Consider the following 19006-nt stretch of genomic DNA (forward strand, 5'->3'; position numbering starts at 1 on the left):
TTTAGTCTGAGAAATATATCTGCACTTTAAAAAAAAAAAAAAAAAAAGAAAAAAAAGAAAGAAAAAAGTGGGTGGCACTTCTGGATGGTGCAATAAAAGATACAGTTCAGCCCTCTCCCCCCCCCCCGCGCTCCCTCCCCAAAAGGCACATATATACGTGTATCTCGCCGTAGTTAGCCCAGACAGTGCCAAACTTTGCGGGCCGGTTTGCGGCTTTTGCGTCGCGGTGGGATTTCGGGGCCGTTTGGAGAAGCCGGGAGAGCCCCGGAGCCGGCGGGGGCTGCGGCTGCCCCGCGGGTGGGAGCGGGCCGGGCCGCCGCCGCTGCCCCCGCCGGCAGGCAGAGCCCAGCCTCCCGCCGGCTCCATTCATGGGATTCGTTACCAAATAAATAAAGGGAAAAAAAAAAAATAAAAAAATTAAAAGGCGTTTAGGAAACGCCGGCAAACGGGGCGGTGGTTCCGCGGCACCAAACGGGGTCGTCGAGTAATTAGCCGGGGGAAAAAAAAAAAAAAAGAAAAAAGAAAATAAGTTGCATTTCATTAAAAATTATTATTAATAACCACAGTGACGGCGATGACGAGAATAACTCGGATAACGAGCCGGGCGCGCTGGCTCCTGGAGCGCCGGTAGAAGCCGTCGGGGCGAGCGCGGCGCGGCTTCCCCGCTCGCCGCACTCCCGCTGCGGAGTCGCCGCGCTCCCGGCTGCGGGCAGCGGGGGGTCGAACGGCCCGGTGGCAGCGGCGGGGACAACCGGCGGTATAAATAGCGGCGAGCGGCCAGGCCCCGATGCACCGCGCACCGCCGCGGTAGCTCCCCGCCGACCCCGGGAGGGGGATGCGGCCGCGGGAGGGGGACGGTGGGGGGGCTCCCGGTGTGCCCCCGCGGCGGGGCCGCTCCTCCGCGACCTGGCGGTGACCCCCCGGCCGCGGGGCCGCTGTCGCTTTAAGCGCGCCGGGAGCGCCGCCGCCGCCCGGGACGGGGAGGGGAAGGGGGGGGGGGGGGGGGGGGCGGCCGGCGGCGCGGCCGGGGCTGCCCCGCTTTAAAGAGACAGTGCCCGAAAGGGGAGCGGCGGGCTGGCAGGACCCGACGGGGTGGGCGGGGAGGGGGGGGGGTGGGGGGGGGGGGGTGGGGGGGCGGGTAGGGTCGGGCCGGGCCGGGCCGGGCCGGGCGCTGCCCGGGGGTGCGGCGGGGAAGAAGCGCCGCGGGCAGGCTGCGGGGGTGGGGAGGGGGAGAGCCGCCCGCCCACGCACACTTTTCTCCCATCCCCGGCGGAGAAGTGAAAGAAGTTTGTTTTGTTGAGCGGTGCGCGGTGGGGTTGGTGGTTTTTTTTTTTCTTGTTGTTGTTGTTTTCTTTCTTTTTTTTTTCTTTTCCCCCTTAAAAGAAGGTTGTGTGTTTTTTGGCTTTTTGGTTTGGTTTTGGTTTTTGCTGTTTTTCTTTTTTTTTTTCCCCCCTTTTCCTCCCCCTTTCTCCCGATAACTTTCTTTGCACACACACACACACACACCCCCCCCGCGCTCCCAAGCCCGCCGATAAGACCAGGAGGGGCCGAAAGGGGAAGGTGATGGCGAGCCGGCAGAAACCCGCCGAGCCCCGCCGCCGCTGCTGAGTCCTCCGGGGCCGGCAGTCCCCTCCCGACCGCCCCGCCCGGCCCCCCGGGCCCCTCGCCGCCCCCCGCCAAATGCCGGAGCGCCCCGCGCACCGCCCGCCGCAGCCCCGGACCCCGACGGCCGCGGCCTCCGCCCGCGTTTGACGCCAAGATGTTGCTTCCAGCCGCCTGAAGGAGATTTTTTTTTTTTCCCTCTTCCCCCACCCCTCCCTCTCCCTGTCCCCGCAGGCTCCCGGCGACACAAGGTAAGAGGGGCGGCGGCGGCGGCGCTGCCACGGCCCCGCGGGACGGGGCCGCCCTGCCCCGTCGGTGCCCGCCGCGCCGCCGGCCCCCGGGCAGACCCTCCTCCGCCGCACCGGGGGGTGAGGGGTGAGCCCCCCCAACACCCCCCCACCCCACCCCCCCCCAGCCTTCCCCCTCCTCCTCGGGACAGAGCTTTGGCGTTTTGCTTTGCAAGGGAAAATTAAACGCCTCCCTTCCAAAAAATAATCGGAGGGGCCGGCGGGCGTGCGCGCCCGCGGAGGATGGAACTCGCCTTGCGCGGCCGCGGGGCCCCGCCGGGATTTGGGGTGGCTGGGGGGGTTGGGGTTAGGGGTTGGGGTTTTTTTTTACCCCCTCGGTTTCTATTTTTTTTTTTTTTTTTTGGCGGGGAGGAGAGGAGGAAGGCGGCTGTCCCGGGGCCATGCTCCGCGCCCGCGGGCCGCCAGGAACGCACTCGCCTCCCCCCACCCCCCCCCAACCCCTTCCCCCCAGCCCCCCTCAAACTCCACGGGCGGGCCCGATCCCGGCACTCGGCTGGGGGGGGGGGGGGGGGGGGGGCGGCGGGGCGAGGGACCGTGACCCGGGCAGCGCCCGCGGTACCTGCGCTGCCCCCGGGCCCGGCCGCCCCCGCGGGGGGGAGCAGGTTTCCGCGGGGCTCGGTTAATGACCGGGGGAGGAACGGTCCGTGGGCTTTCCGTGACCCGGTGGCATAGGGCAGGGGTGCCCGGCCGTTCCGCTCGGGGCTGAACGTGAACACGAACGTTTCCCACCGGGGGAACAACCTCCCTCTCGCTTCGCTTTTCGTTTGGGGCGCGTGTTGGGTCGGTTGGGGTTTTGGTGGGTTTTTGGTTTTTTTCCCCTAATAAAATCGCCGGTGCCAAGCCGGCGAGGTTACAGATGTTGCAGGGAGCTCGCTGGGATGCGGTGGGAAGTTTGGGATAGGCCGGTGGTAGAGCTTGCAAATAAATAATGATATTCCGTCCTATGTAACGATTAGTAATTTGTCATAATGTTAGAATAGAACATCCTCTTTAGCTTGTCCACAAGCAATCTCATTATATTTGTTTATTGTCTGCATAATTGGAACCATTTATTGGTATGTATTGAACACTGCCATGTTTTGCATGAGTGTTTACATTGTTTTTCATTTATTTTCTTTAGTTTGGCGTAGGGAGTTCTATTCTTTGCTTCAATTAAGGGGAGTGATTTACGTGTTGCACAGAAGGGCTGTTTGGGAAGCGTAACATTAAAACGAAATGAGTAACTCTGCCGACCAAATAAAGTTTGGTTCAGAGCAGCAAGACTGAGTGGGTGCTGCAAACAACGTAAACCCTGAAACAAAACAGAAACCTCAAACAAAGCCAACACCAGCTATTTTAATAATTTTTGTTGTGCTCCCTGACAGAATCCTATTTAATTAAAATCATAATTTCAAACTGGTGAATGCATAGGAAGTCAGGTCACTCTTAAATTAACATAGTGTTTCTGAGCAAGAGACAACATCTCGATTACATGTAAACGTTTGTCAAGATATTTTTAGCACATTTATTGTCCTTTTGCTGTTACCTATGCGTTCTGATTGTTCCTAAAAAAAAAAAAAAAAAAAAAATCTCACCAGAGAAGTGTATTTCTGAATAAACATGCCTATATTATTATTATTATCTGCTTGTTTGCCTGGAAACCTGTGATTTATCTTTTGATTAGTATGCCCAGACAGCAACAGAAAGATTTACTCTTTCATATTCTTTCTTTTAGATCTTGGATGAGTTTTGCAATGTGAAGTTCTGCATAGATGCCAGTCAACCAGATGTAGGAAACTGGCTCAAATATATCAAGTTTGCTGGATGCTACAATCAGCACAACCTTGTTGCATGTCAGATAAGTGATCAGGTATGTGGTGTTCCCTTTTTGGACTTATTTTTTTAAGGAACTTTAAGGTGTCAATGGAAAAAAAAAAACCCAACAGCAATTCACAACAGGTTTTGGCCTGTTTGCTGTTATGGCAAAAGATAAGGCACAGATGTGAAATGTGGAATAGAATAATTTTTATTATGGGCTATAGATAATATCTATTTTCTATTTTTTCTGTATTGTTGTTCAATTCATAAATAATCTTTTTTTTTTTTTTTTCCTTTATCTTATACCTGATAAAAATTGTTGCTGCTTTCTTAGGAACACGGAGCCAGTATTTGCTGATTTTTGAATTAGCAGCATTTTTTGGCTCCTGTTCCAGTCCACTTGGGTTGCTACGTTAAACTGTTGAGCTGATCGGAAGCTGTAATGTGAAATTAATGGCAAGAGTGGAGGGGAAGACCCCAAACTGATAATGCCACCAATGTGGTTGAATGTATGGGGCTTTGGATTTGAATGCACACGTGCATGAATATTATTATGCCTTCCCATACCCTTTGCTGGAACTCGTAATGCTTGTATGCTGAACCAGGATCTTCAGTGGTTTTCTTTCTCTTTTCATTTATTGCACTCAAATCCACTCTTTGTTGGGCTGAAATGTTATTTATCTTTGTACATTGGAAAAAATGGCTGGGATAGGTAGAGGAAGGACGTAGTGAAGCATTTTGTTTTCAGTCGTGCTGATGAGTTATTAGGTGTTTCTTAAATCAAGGTTCGCTTTAGCCTGTGGATAATAGATGCCGTTATGAAATATTTTAATGGATGAAGTTTGGTTGAGAAAGCTGCACCTCTTTAAAGCAAAATATCTAACATAGCAAAGCAACAACTGGTCAGGAATTCTTGTTTCCAATTTAAACTTTGCTACCTGCAACATAGGATTTGATTCATTTAATCAGCATTTCACTTTTCACCACTTAATTAACTGCATCAGGTGAATGTTAAAGATTATCTTTAGCTGATTTAATTGCCTTGACAGTATTGAAAGAAGAATCACAACCAGACACAAAGCTTCAATTAGAAATCATTCTTTCTAATCAAATTCCTTACGTATAGGAAATGAATGTGAGACAGCCTGCTATTTCCAGCACAGCGATATGTGTTTCACTCATGCGAGATAGTTGATTTAAACCATTTAAATAACTTTTCGAGAAACTATGTTAGAAGGTTTTTTTTTTTTTTAATTTTCAACTTTTACAATTCAGCCCCGAGCACACGTAACACAGAATCAGCCAGCCGACTGAGATATAATTCTTTTTTATATAGCAGCTGGTTTAACCAAAGAAACCATAAAGATTGTTAGCAAATGCAAAATACATTTTCCAAGTTGAAATATAATTTGCGCTGAAAAATGATAAATCCTCTCAATGCAGAGCGTTTATGGAACAGTGATACGAAAAGGAAACTGTATAGATTAATTGAAACAGCAATTTCAAATATTTTATGTTTAATAAGAGCTGGCATAGATAGGAAGGATTAGCAGCGGAATCACGTGCGTTGGTCAAAGCAACTCACTGTCTTTGCGTCGGTAGTGGTGACCTGCAACTGAAAATACACGCTAGGCTGCAACATCAGCATCCACCTCTGCGACGCAGACGTGCACCCACGTTTTGACGTTTTTGGAAGGAAAGTTATGGCGCTTTTAACTTTCTCTTCTTTTAGTGTTTACATTTCTGACATTTGGTAATGGTGGCTGTACTGCTGCCAATAATTTCTTTCATTCACTGGAGACTTGTTATTTATTTTGCACAGTATCGTGCTGTTCATAATTCCATATTTTTATAGCTTATTGTTGCTGAGATTTGCAAATTAAGAATTGGTCGTCTTTCAAGTAGCGTGTTGTGAGCGAGGCGCTGTCAGCAAGAGATTGTTGTTCATTTGGCCCCCTGGAAACGCTGCGCATTTACCCACAAAACTGTACGCGTACTCCAGCGTTTTATGGCCAGAGCCTAAAAAGTTAATGCTAAAAATGTGCTTTCGAATCTTAAAGCAAGAAAGCCTTTCTAACAGCTCCTCCTTCTGCTTTCTTCTGGCACAAGCTCACCAGAGGTAATATAAAATATAATAGGAAGGCAAACGGGGGAATGGACATTACATGGCCAAGTGTGTGCGTGTACAAGGAGTGACAAATGCAAGTCAGGACTGAGCGTGCACATGTGCCTGTGTATAGGCTGCGTGGGGCTGCCTTTGGGTCACTCTGCCTCTGTAGCTCCTAGGAAAAAAGGGGGGGGAAAAAGGAAAAAAAGGGGGGGGGGGGGAAGCGAAGCCTGAGGATGTCTATCAGTGGTTGCAGCTAGAGCTGGAGAGGCGAGGCGATGCAGCCCAGCTGGGACAGGAGACCCCAGCTCAGCTGGAGCTGCAGCCAGTGCTGCGTGCAGGAGTTGGGGGGGCACCTCGGTTCCCCCTGGTTCCCCCCGCAGTAGGTAGCACCTCGGCAGCCCTGGTCGTGCGGGGAGCATCCCTGCTGCGGGAGACGCTGCTCACTCCCGAGGCACAGACACTCGATCAGCAGTAATTGTTCACCTCTAATTGCTTCAACTCATCTGTAAAATTCACAAGCAAACATTGGGCTGTACCTGAAAAGGTAAAAGATCCTGCCAGCGCTCCCAGCCTCATGCTGCCCGCAAGTTTGTGCTACTAAATTCAAGCTTGACTGACAGACAGGTATGATTCCCAGACTGCTTGAGGCAGGATTTAGATGTGTCTCAGGGTGATGTGTAATCTAGTTGCTCTGCTAAGCTCTACCTTCTGTATTTAACAAAAAGAGTGAAAGGAAAACACTTTTTTGTTGTTTTCTTTATTAGAGTTTTCTCAGAGACATACCACCCCCACCCCCCGATTCACGGTTGAGGTTAGGTTTCATCACTTAGGATCAACTTTACAAAAGGCCTGGGCTCTTTCTTATGACTGTATACATGAGCTCTGCTAAGATGAGCAGCTCGATAATGGTGGGATGCAGTCAAAACATGCACGCTGGATTCAACTCATGTTTCATTTGATTGGAGGTGGAGTAGGGTTTAAAAGCCGCATTTTAAAATTTTTATTTATTTATTTGTTTTAAAATTTCAGACAAGGTTGATCTAGGATTTCTCTTTGCAGTCTTGCGATTATCTCCTGTCACACCCAATCTAACCTGAACATGTGTAATTCAAGATGTATATGAATAATAAAATTCCACGAACAGGGCACTCTCATTTTTTCCTTTCCCCAAAGAGACTACAGCGTGTGCAGAGCTGCAGAGAGTCTTGTCACTGTTATTGCCCTGGAATGTGGTTTTTTTTTTTTCAGCTCAGAGTCAGTTAGGATTCAATAGCAGTTTCTGCTAACTTGGATGACTCCCCCTGTTATCATTAAACGTCTATTAGTTCAACTTTTTAACGACTTCAGAATGATTAGCCCCGTTAGACTTTTTGGCAGCGCTGTCACCCCAGCAAAAGCATTATTTTTAAATATATATGTTAATGAAAGTGCAGTTGTAAATACAGCAGTGACTATAGCAATGGCGTGGCAGGGGCTGTCACACGTTCCAGGCGCATTTTCAGGCTGGGATCGTGGTCACCTTCAAGCTATAAAAACCCCACTTTATTTATTTATTTATTTTTTTCTTTTAAGAAACGTAGCTGGTAGCAGTTGAAGTTAAAACTCCTGAATAGTGTTTTTATCTTGCTTATTGCTTGCAGAGTTCTGACAGTGATACAGCCATAGAATGCTGTGAAACTGCTCTGAGCTTCCAGGACTCTTCCCCCTCAACAAAGCAGCTCCTGAAGATTCCCTTTGGTTTATCCATGGAAAACTCAAAGCCGGTCAAAATCAGTTTGCTGAGGTTTTGAGCTGCTGTGTGTGCTGACATAGGTTTTTGGGTTTCTTTTTTTGTGTGTGTGTGTTTTGTTTTCCTTCCTAATACTCAGGTATATGCCACTGCAAGGGGAGAAAAACCAGTAGTATTGCACTCTTAACGATGTGCCCGATGTGAGCGATATAAACTTACACGAGTGAACTTACTGCTGTAGGTTTCACCAGATCTGATCGCATCTTACGCGTTTTACAAACTTTTTTAATCTGCAGACACAGCTTCATGTTTCAGGTTTTACTGCCGCCGCCCCCCCCCCCCCCCCCCTCCGCGGCTGGCAGCTCACAGGCAGAGACTCCTCCGGCAGCCCTAGACGCACAGCCACCTGCAAAAGTTGTGTGTTTAAGGAATAGTTTTGAGGCTTTGTTGTCAGAGAGTGAAATTAAGGTTTTTGGCTGTGGCGGGTCAGGAGGGCGCACGCACGCTGAGCTCATATGGGGCCCTATTCTGCCATGATTCTTCCTATGAGTTATTAGTTTATTAAGCAAATAAAGCTTAATCCCGCTCCCACTGAAAATCTGTCTCCAGTGGAGCAGGGTCGTGTCAGCGTAGGGCTGGTGGAACGAGGAGCTCATCGGTGGTGATTTTCCACTTATTGCAGTTAGAGCTGAAGCTGTGGGTGAAACCCCTGCCCGGTCTTTACATTTGTCTGTGTTATCGGGAGCTTAATGCTCTGGTGGTGTTACTGCTCTTGGCGTTGGTCTGTCCTGGTGTGACCTAAAAGAAATTGTTTAGAACCAAAACTGGCAACTGGTTGTTGCCAATTCTGCAAAGTGATAAGCTTTATAATGACAATTAGTGTTTAATAAAAGCAGTAAGGCATGTCATCTCTAAGCAAAAATGCCTTTTTTTTTTTTGTGATGAGAGCTGTCAAATCATACTCGTATGCTTGCCAGAAAGAGGATAGAGGGTTGTAGGTGTCCATGGAGCCAGGACACGGCTGCCGCTCGCTGAGCACTTTGTGTGGGTCATGAATGAAGGAGGGATGTTAGAAGTCAACTGCATGGTGAGGTCACCTCAGGAGAACGGGTGGACACACAGAAGTCGTGGTCTGGTGTTGGTGGTCAGCAAGCCCTGAGCAGGAGATTTTGCAGGGCCAGAGCAGCTTGGCTGGATGGCGCAGCCCCTCACCTGGACCTGGGGCTTTCACAGAGGCTAAAATTCGCCTACAATGGAAGAAGACCTAAGTCTCATCGGGACCCCAAGATGCCAAAGAGGGTGCTCTGTGGAAGGACATCCTGCAGCTCCCTCCTTGCTTCGGGGGAGCAGGAGGCACCTTTTACCTCAGAAGGTGGAAGAATGGGGTTCCTGATGCCATTTCAGGAGATCATTCTCACTCCAGCCCCTCCTGCTTGATCTGCTTTGGCAGTTTTGGGGCATTTTTTAAACAAGGAAGAAAAGGGTTCGCAGTCCTGGTGCCCAAGCACTGCGATGCTCCCCCACCATCTCGGCAGGGTGACGAGGAGGGTCCTCTCCTCCCCGCTGGACTCCCCCCCCATGCCCCCACAGCCGCTCGCACGCAGGCACTTGCTGAGTTTCGCCTGTGGATTTTTGCTGAAGTTTTCTTTGGGCCTGATACAGCACTCGGAAAGGACTTCTCTACATTAGCCCTTGAAAAAACTCTGGTTCGTTTCAATTTATCATTTGCCTGAGTATGGCAAGAAGAACCTGGCTCGGGTTTCATCACACAGTTCTCCAGCTGCAGAAGTTGTTCATCATAGGAGCTAAAATTGAAGCGTCGCCGTTTGGACCTTTTTTCTTTCTTTCCTCCACCCCCCCCCCCCCCCAAATGCTTCATTAAGGCTCGTTGTGAGGTTATATATCCATTTGTCCTCATTTTTCTGGCAGGCATAAATCCTGATTTTGATCGAGCTCCTTGAACATAACGCTTGTTATTAGTTTTGGACATTTAATTTGTTTTGCTTTTCAAGCAAGTTCCACTCTTGCTCCGAAGCAGCGCGGGGGCGAATGCCAGTTGGCCGTGCGCACGTCGCCTCTCCGGGCGCTCGCTTTCCTGCCCCGGCTCGGGGAACGTTCCCCTTCCATTCACTGGAGCCCCCAAAAGTGGCTGGGAGCCGGGGCCGGTGCCTTGCTCAGGGTAGACGTACCCATGGCACGTGGTGAGGCTGGGAGAGCGTCGGGTGCTGCGTGTTGGTGCAGGGGGAGCAGTGCAGGGCTCTGTGGGCTTTTGCTGGAGTGTGCTCCGCCTTTGGGGGTCTTCTCTTCCTTCCCCCCATCCCATGCAGAGTGGGTCCTCTGCTCCGTCCTCCCACTGGCACCAGCGTGGTGCGGGACAAAGTCACTCGGTGCCTCCCCCTGGGGTGCTGGCTCCAAGTTCAGTGCCTCGCCTGGAGGGTTAAAGTACAAAAAGCACCGACTCTGAGCAGCATCTCTCGCCTGCCCTAAAACCTGAATTTCCCAGGCAGCACTGGGGCACGTGCAATGTTTTCCAGAGCTCTCGTATACGCAGGAATAAAGGGTTTAGTTAGATGCAATGGAATACAACTCCTCTTTGGGGCTGAGCGCGACAGATGCGCACGTAGCAGCTGGTGCTTTTGCTCCCACTCATCGGCTGAAGTGTCAGTTTTTCCCCCCAAACCGCTATCCTTCACTTAAACCTTCCCGGGAGCTGGAGGCCACGCCGGATGGGAGCGGCGGGAGGGTTTGGGCAGAGCGGTGCGGGTCCCGCCGGGGCAGGCGGGATGGCCGGGGTACTTCAAAGCGGGCGGGCGGCGGCGGCCGAACGCGCAGCCCCGGCCCGAGCTCGCGGGGAGTGCGTTTTTGCTATTATTTCAATTATTACAACTTCCTGAATAGGTTGAAGGTCGTTCATAATTCACACTTCTGTCATCTTTACACATGCCAAATGCAGTCTATTAAGCATAAATAAAATTTCAAGTGCCTGACCAGGAAAAGTAAACTGGGATTCATAACAATGAGGCCTTATTCATCCATTTAAAAGTAAATTGTGTGTGTTCCTTTTTTTTTTTTCCCCTTCCCTTTCCCTTTACAGCTCTGCAGTTTGGGAGCTTTTATTTCTGCTCGGTAGCATAAATATATGACCTGTGGTGTAGGCAGGCACAGAGGACTGATGAGTTAGGCCTCCCCCAACTTCTCCCCACCTCAGACCCCCTGAACTTTGAAAGTGTTTCCAGATCTGGATCCGATTTTGCTCTTCCTATATAAACTGCAGTCACACACCGCTGATCCCAGGGCATGTGAAATGCGCATCTGGACTTTGCTTTTATTTTTTTTTTTCCCCCCCTCCTGGTTGCTCGTCTACCGTGCAGCAGCTCTTCCTATACTTCTCGAGGCAGACTGGTGCGTGTTGGTGAGTTCTGGGTGCAGGTTAACCCAAGAAAGTCAAGTCAAGAAAGGGGCTTGGTAGGCTGAAGAGGTGACAGTCAGAAAATAAAAACCTTTCATTAATTACAGGAGAGTCAGAACCGTGTCCCAAGAAATCTTCAAGCTTTGCAAATGAAAAGTCCATTTATTCCACATTAGCGTTTCCTAATACGAAAAATACTGCCTGCGGTAGAGGTTGCTGTTGTTGCAAAGCAAGGGCAGCCAGGAGGGGACCTGTGGGGCTGGGGGGGTAATTTATGGGCTTTCCCATCCGGGGGCTTGGAGGACCCCCACGCTGTCTGCCCTCAGTAGGCGACTGCTGCCTAAAAACTCAGGCAAAGTGGTTCATTTCCACAGTTAGCTTCTCACTTTTTCTCAGACAGGATAATTCCAGAAGTTTTAGGTGGGAAGAGTCAGAAAAAAATCTTCTCATGTGAAGTGATAAGGACAGCTCTTAAAATCGGTTTAAATTTACCTGCATGATCATTTTGATTTAAAGTTCAATATGTTTTATTTTACAGGCTCACTGGAACACGATCTAGTATATAAAGAGTTAGTGCAGGTGGGGTTTTTTTGTACATACAGAAATTACCCCCCCCCCTATTTTTAATAATAATTAAAGTTAGTATTTTAATAATAATAATGTCAAAATGCCAGAGCTGGAAATCTATCACTTGGACCTTGTTTTAGAGGGCATTAGTTCCAAGATGGAAAATGTAGAAACATCACTCAGCCTAAACCACGGAGTTTTTCAGGATACTCCGTCTTGTCTGCCTGATGAGGTACAGAGAGGCTGGCCAGGTGGTTTCTGATGGGTAGCATGTCTGATATTTTCATATACCAATGCAGGCAGGACAGTTTGGCTGCAGAGTTTACACCCTGGTTAGGGATTTTTCCCACAGCTGCAAGAAAGATGCTGCATCGTGCTGGGACTTTCCGAGGAGAAGTGATGCACCCCAGCACAGCGCTCCGTGAACAAGACCCTCTTTATGCCTGTGTATGGTCCATGTGTCCTCACTTCACAACGAGAGGTGAAAAGGTCTATCAAAACACCTTTGATGGGACAGGAAAAATACTGGAGAAGGCTTCACTGTGGTTTTTGTTCACTCCTTGGTGTGGATGCACCACTGATCTCAGAACAGCAGCTGAGTTGACCTGACTGTGACACAAAACCCAGGAGCACCGAGGCAAGTCGTGGGCAGAGCAGGAGCTTTGGCACCGTCCCTTTGAGATGGTGGAGGTCCCACCTGGCTGTGGAGTGAGCCTGATCCTGCTCCCACCCCAGGCGGGAGATGGGTGCTGTTGCAGCAGAGAGGTCTGCAGAAGTCTCTCCGGTCAGTGTGCAATGCCATACACGTATTATTTCCACCCAAAGCCAGCCAGCAACCAGGTTGTCTTCCACAGATCGGACTGCAGCTTCCCTTTCAGATGTGTGGAGGCCATTATACTCGTGGAAGAAAAAAGCCATTTTTCAATACATTTGCCTTAATAAACGGAAGAACAAGCATCGCTTAAAGCAAATACTCACTGGATGCGGGGCTGACACCAGATTTATTTGCAGCAGTTAAAAGCTGGCTTCGCTTAGCCTTTCACCAAATGAGTTGCGTTGCTCCAGCCACATGCCCAGCACGCTGAAGCCCACGCAGCAGCCCGGTGTCCTTCGGCACCGATGGCGGCGTCGGCTCCGGAGGGGATTGCGGTACCAGGCGTTCACCCAGCTGCATGAAGAGACGTGTATGAGACCCTGCCACAGCTCTATTGGCCCCTTGCACCGTCCAGAATACTCGGTGGTGTTTGAAATACCCTCAACAAGGGGTAAAGATGGCAAGCCCAAGCAGACCCAGCCGAAGGTTCGACCGGGACAGCGTGGAAGAAGAGGGATGTGCAGCCTGAGCAGATCAGGCTGCCCCATATATTCCTTCTCCTGGCTTTTGTGGAGAAAACTGGCCATCAGCAGGGGGTTGTGGCACGTGTACCTCGTGCCCAATGTGTTTTGCCCGCGCTTTTGGCACCTGGAGAGGGGTGAGCACCAGGGGTGGTGGATGAGCTGGCTCTGTCAGCCTTCACCGCCGCTCCCCTGCACGCCTCCTCTGGAGCAGTTTTGGGGCAAGGCGAAGAAAAGAAAACAAATCCAAGGAAATACATCTCTTTTTGTTATTTTTAGGTTTTTAGCCCATATTTGTGGGCAAAAGCTGCTTGTGGAGAAAGAAACGATTAGGCTATACGGCCACCTCCTGGAGGACATCGGTATGTGCTCAGCTGCCGGGGCCACCCGATGGGTGACGGTTCATGGGCAAGGAAAATACCCACGCCTCTCTAGCTACCCATACTTACCTGGAGACAAGCACATCTGTTTGACTTTAAACAGTGGAAGTGGTTTTCTGCCTTTCTCCCAATGCACTGAAATGAGTATTGAGAGTTAAGAGTTTGAGAGCGAAACCTTTAACAATGCATTAGTCCAAGAAAACGCAAAGGCATCGTCTTTTAGCGTAGGAAATGTAACTGTCGTGTTTTTGTTTAACAAGGCCTGAGGAAGTTGCTAATATTTATTTGAGCTGCTTCGTGGAGCTTTTCAGTGCTCTTCACATTTCCTGCTGAGACAGAAAGCAGCCAGATGGATTTTGGGAATTTCCTTTCGGCAAGGCCTCGCGATGCCGGCGTGCGCTTGCTCTGGGTGCACAGACCCAAGGGACCGTGGCCCCTTCAACCCCCCTGCAGGCTCCTGCTTCCCCAACGAGCTCCTTCCTGGAGCCTGATGTCACCTGTACAGAGGGACAAGGTGCCACTGGCCAGGGTCACCACCAGCAGCTTTGGCTGTTCACAGCGTTTCTTCATCCGGGACTGGTTTTCCCTTTGGTTCCCATTTGAAGCTAAGGAATAACCAGGCGTCCTGGTTTGTGTAAGCCTCTCACCTCACAGCTTTCTGGACTGCGTAGATGATTGAAACGGGGGGTTGGATGCCTATGGTTTCATCAGCAACATCTCAGGTCTGCTTTAGTACCTTTTCCCAGTGCAGCAGGAGTTATCTCCCTTACGTGGATCACTCAGGGATGCGTTTTATGGCTACTTCGTACATGGGTTTGGTATAACTAAGCATGCAAATTGCTGCTGATGTTTGCAGTCATCACGCAGCACATTTTGCAGCAGAGGCTGTGGAAAGCAATCGTCCTTTTTATTCCCACAAAGCCCCAACAGCTTTGGGGATGGAAGGAGCAGACCTGCCACAGTCACAATCAGCACCTCTCCAGCAAACAGCAGCCAGCACCCACACCAGGGCAGGGTCTGGCCACAGGGTTTTGATCCTGTAACACTCACCAGCAGTGGTTTATGCCTCTCTGCCTGTTGTGGTAGTCACATTGCTTTCTCTCTTTTTTTTTTTTTTTTTTTTTCTTTTTTGCAGATATTCTACAGAGTGGTAGCAGATATTGAGCCAGGAGAGGAGCTCTTACTGTTCATGAAGAGTGAAGATTATTCACATGAAACAATGGCCCCGGACATTCATGGTTAGCCACTTCTTTCTTACTGTCTAATCTAATAGAAAGTATCATTGGAATTAAGCAAAAAATTAGGGAGATTTCTCCTCTGTTGGAATCCTTTTGAAATCTGGGATGGCTTCACTGCAGCCAGGGAGGAGAGCTGGACCGTGGTTGTATTTGTCCATCTTCTGCCCTCCTGTTTCTCTGAAAGCTGTTCAGTGAATAAACTAGTCTAATATTATCACAACTCCTTCAGTCCTTCTGAAGGGTGAGTCTGCTCTCAAAAGCGAGGCCAGTGCTCTCATTGGGGGTTCTTTGTTTGTTTTCTTCACCACTCCACCGTGGTCCAGCCAGGAGTGCAGCTTCATTCAGTGTTTCATTTGAATGCAACTGAATGCCATGTTGCATTTTCTACCTGCTAATCTGGCAAGGTCTAGTTTGTACAGTCGCTGTTTCTCAGCATCCCTGCAACACCTAACGTTGTTCAGGTTTTACCCTCACTTACTGGAACCTTCCTGGCAGAAACAGAGGTCTGCAGGTGTAACTGAGGGCGGTAGTATGGCTTCAGGATTGGAACTTGATAATTTTATGGGTATTGCAGAAGGAGAAAAAGAGTCCTTGTCCTTATCTCTAGGCTGTGCTGCACCTGCAGGACCTGTATGGACCCTGATTATAGTTTTTATTCTCACTTAGCTGAACAACTGTTATTCCATCATCCTGAAAAGAGAAAATCTCAGGTTGTTAGTGTTGCTGTCGCTTGTGAGAACGTTTGAGCTGTTCTTCCTCATGCTCATTCCTTACTTATCCGACGCACAGATTCTGCGTCTGAAACTTCTGAGCTGTTGCTCAGATTTGTCCCACACCTCCAAAAGCTCCTCTTGCTCTGCTGCTCATCGAGCAATGGGTTATACAGCCACAGCGAGGACTGGGAGTAGGATATCAGCTCGATGCCCATTAGGTTGCAGTTTATGCCAATGTGGACATTTTACAAATTCTCAGGGATTCAGGGACAGTACACGGGGATTTTCCCAGGGCAGGAGGTATCAAGGGCTGCACGTTGTTATAACGGCCTGTACATTTAAAGCAGTATCTTTTCTTCTTTTAAGAAAAAGGTAGGGGTTATTCATTCATTATAATTTGCTTTTGTGTTCTGTTGGTTTTTTGGATTTTTTTTTCCCCATAGTGGTAACTTTGTTTAGTTACTGCTAAAGATGTCTCCCTTTTCAAGCATAGTGTTTTCTATGCCTAGGCCCTCTGGCCCAGTAGCTATTGTATAACTGACACTAGAGGAAGCCTCTGCAGTCACACAGAAGAATATGTCCCACAGGGGTAATTTAGAAGCAGACTGAGCCAAAGTATTGCTCGTGGACAGTGGACAACAGAGCCCTATGATGCTTTCTCTGGACCCACTCAACTGTCAAGTAGCAACCGACTACAAGCACTTGAGATTTCAGCCAGAGTCCTCAGTGCCTTTCTGACTCAGAGCCCCTGGACATGTATATCTGCAGGGCAGGTAGCATTGGAACCAAACTAGGGCGTCTGGCTCCTCGTGTGGATCATCAGTAGAAAATCCAGTAGAAAAAATATCATGGGATGCTGTTGTCCAAGTTTGCTTTTTTGGGATTTTCTTCAGGTAATTATTCTTTTGCAGGAATTACTAATTAATTCAATCCAATATTCACTCTGAAGTGACACTCTAGTGATCTTCTGCACTCATTTTCTGTAGGAAACATGTTGTGACCAATTTTATGGTATTTAAAGCAAAGTCCCCTGTCTTCATTACTCCGACTTCGTGTGTTTCTGGCTTACTTTGAACAAGATTGGGTGCTGCAAAAAGACTCTAATGGAAATGAAGAGGCTTTTGAAAACTCTATAAACATCCTTTTGGCTATTTTAGATGCTGATTTTCATGTCTAAGTCAGTCTTCTTCATTCAGAAATGCAGAGACTGGCAGCCTCCACTGGATATCCACCTTAGATCCTGTATATCCCCATTTAGGGTAGTTCATAAACACACTGACTTTTGTCCTAAGCCAGTGTTAGGGATCCCTGTTGGATGTCACCCAACCAATTAACAGGTAGTATTGCATTGTCATATATTGTAGAGTTAAAGCATTATTATAAAGCGTTCCAAGGCATCTTTGTTTCTTTTGAGGTTCTTGTCTTTTTCACTGAATAGCCATTTGTTTAACCACACCGTCATCGAACTGCTAATGGGATGGTAGTTAAAAATGACTGAAAACTGATGCGGTCTCTCTGTGCCCAACCCCTTTGTTTTCCAGAAGAGCGTCAGTATCGCTGCGAGGACTGCGACCAGCTCTTTGAGTCCAAGGCTGAGCTTGTAGACCACCAGAAGTTCCCCTGCAGCACGCCTCACTCCGCCTTCTCCATGGTGGAGGAGGACTTCCAGAAAAAGCTTGAGAATGAGAATGACCTTCAGGACGTGCATGACATCCAGGAGTGTAAAGAGTGTGATCAAGTCTTCCCAGACTTACAAAGGTAGGAGTAGATGCTTAAAATGGGATTGAATGAGGCAAATTCTGTACTGGCTTCAGTCAGACTATGCAGGGCATCAGCCAGGGCAGAATCTGATACCTTCATCTTCTGTACAAACCAAAGATGAAGATGATTAAGACTTCTGTGCCGGTTGGTGTTCTGTGGCGTAGAAAGGCATGGAGTCTCAATAAATCAGAAATTTGGTCCTAGTGCTGAAGTCCTTAGTGGGGACCGTAAAATAAGAATTGGATCTTCTGATAACCCGATCTTTAGCTGTCATGAATCGGGCTGCTTGCAGTGAAATGAGAGCAGTGGTTATAGTTCAGATCAACTAAGGTCTGGGCTCCTTATTTTTGGGTAGAAATAACTTATAACGTCTCCGAGTGGTGCTCACTGGTGCTCCCAACTTTATCTTTGCAAACAAGCCACGCTAGTTAGAGGCAGGTTCAAGGTGTTAATATAAATGTGTCTATATGTTAGTATATACTTATAACCATACTGTCTTGAAACACTGGAGTGCATCTTTTTCTTATAGATATCTGTCTGTTTAAACAGATGGACCCTTGTGCATATGTACCTGAAATACACGTAGAATGTAAATAGAAAGTACGACTTTTTATATGCTGAAGATCAGTTACGTATTTCCTGTAACTAGAATTGTTGTGGCTACTTAAAATACCGTATTGCAGTGCAGATTATGTCAAATTTTGCAAATTACTGGAAGATATTGAGAGCACACAGGAGCTTCTGCAGCACATCCCTCGCAGATTCACGTCTTAATGCTTTCAGGACCAGCGGAAGGTTGACCTCAGCCAACATTTGACAGTAATGCTGAGGTATCTCAGTAGCAAAATCCTGGGCCAGATCCTCCACTGTGGTGAGGCAGTGCATTTCTTAGGAAGCTGGTTTATAGCAGCAGTATCAAGAGATGCCATTATCTCTTGCTTTCGGCCGGAGGCTGTAGCACAGCTCCCACACTCCCACAGTGTCTTCTTTCCTCTCCATGTTGTGTGGACACAACCTAAGTGACTGTAAACTGCCCTTTTAGGGACAGCAGTGTATTTATTTGCATTGCTTAATAATGATATGCCCCTTAAATATTGACTTGTCAGAGTATTTTGTGGGTTCATATGTTTCACAGAAATCTTTACTAGTCCATGATTGAGGATGTTGTGGTGTGTGGAGGTTAGCACGATTTATGCACGCCAGGGTTAGCCCCTTTGGACAACTGCTGCTGAATGCTTCAGGTACGGGTTCAGCAAGATGGAGCCCTCTTTCCCAAAACACAGATGCTCCTTAGCTCCTCTTGATGGAGCAGAGGTGGCTCGGCATCACGCAGGGGGTCTCACATCAGCGTATCGTATGACCTGATCCTTAGGTTTCTGCAAAACTAATGACGCCGAAATTAAAACACGAGGTGCCAAGCACTGTTCCCTGTATACTAGGTCAGCCCTGCTGAGTGGGAATTTGGGCAGGTGCAAGGTCATATTCATCGGCTGGTGTTGAGCAGTATGCGGCTCCGTGTGTCTAATTTTCAATCTGAGTGACTGATTTGAACGGGCCGATGTAGGCAGATCAAGTGGAAGGGGTTGCAGCAGTATGGGTGAGGCAGGAGCCTGGGCTGTAACGTTTTTCTGTGTTGTGAGTTATTCGGTGTTACAAGTTCTTTTCTGCCTGCGAACCAGAGGACGTTATCTAACATATGGGAATCATTGAGGAAATGTAAATTTAGCTTAAAATATTAAATATTGAAGAGAGAGGGCAGAAAACAAAGAAGGCGTCATCATAAATAGATGGGCAGTACTGTGAGAAAGGGTAAAAAATGAGAGAGAATGCAGTCATTCTCCGAACTCTTGAATTATTGAAAGGCTAATACACCACAAAGACAGTTCACAGCAAAAAGTACTGAAGTGTGCCATATTCCAGATTATATTAAAAAAAAGTCTGAATGAGCTGTGCTTGAGGGTGTGCATAATTAAATGGAGAAAGGGTCGAGCAGGAAGATGGAAATCTGGGGGGCCAGGACTGCCCAGTGCTGGGAGCTGGTGCCAGAGCAGGGGACA

The 19006-nt window shown here is 48.5% G+C and overlaps 1 protein-coding gene across 5 annotated transcripts in view; it reads left to right on the forward strand.

Annotated features, from left to right (window-relative positions):
• The first annotated feature begins 14411 nt into the window (after positions 1–14411).
• The window catches only part of MECOM (MDS1 and EVI1 complex locus), a 35889-nt gene continuing 31294 nt past the window's right edge, over positions 14412–19006 (forward strand). For 4 of the 5 annotated variants that reach the window (XM_086467620.1, XM_086467621.1, XM_086467622.1 and 1 more), the window contains exons 1-2: positions 14412–14475; positions 16730–16946. In XM_086467620.1, the coding sequence (XP_086323746.1) occupies positions 14427–14475; positions 16730–16946 (266 nt within the window). In that variant the 5' untranslated portion in view covers positions 14412–14426. The remainder of the gene's footprint in view (positions 14476–16729; positions 16947–19006) is intronic. The other variant, XM_086467619.1, reaches the window with a different exon arrangement.

Source organism: Leptosomus discolor, chromosome 7, assembly GCF_034619465.1.
Source record: "Leptosomus discolor isolate bLepDis1 chromosome 7, bLepDis1.hap2, whole genome shotgun sequence".
Lineage (NCBI taxonomy): Eukaryota > Metazoa > Chordata > Aves > Leptosomiformes > Leptosomidae > Leptosomus > Leptosomus discolor.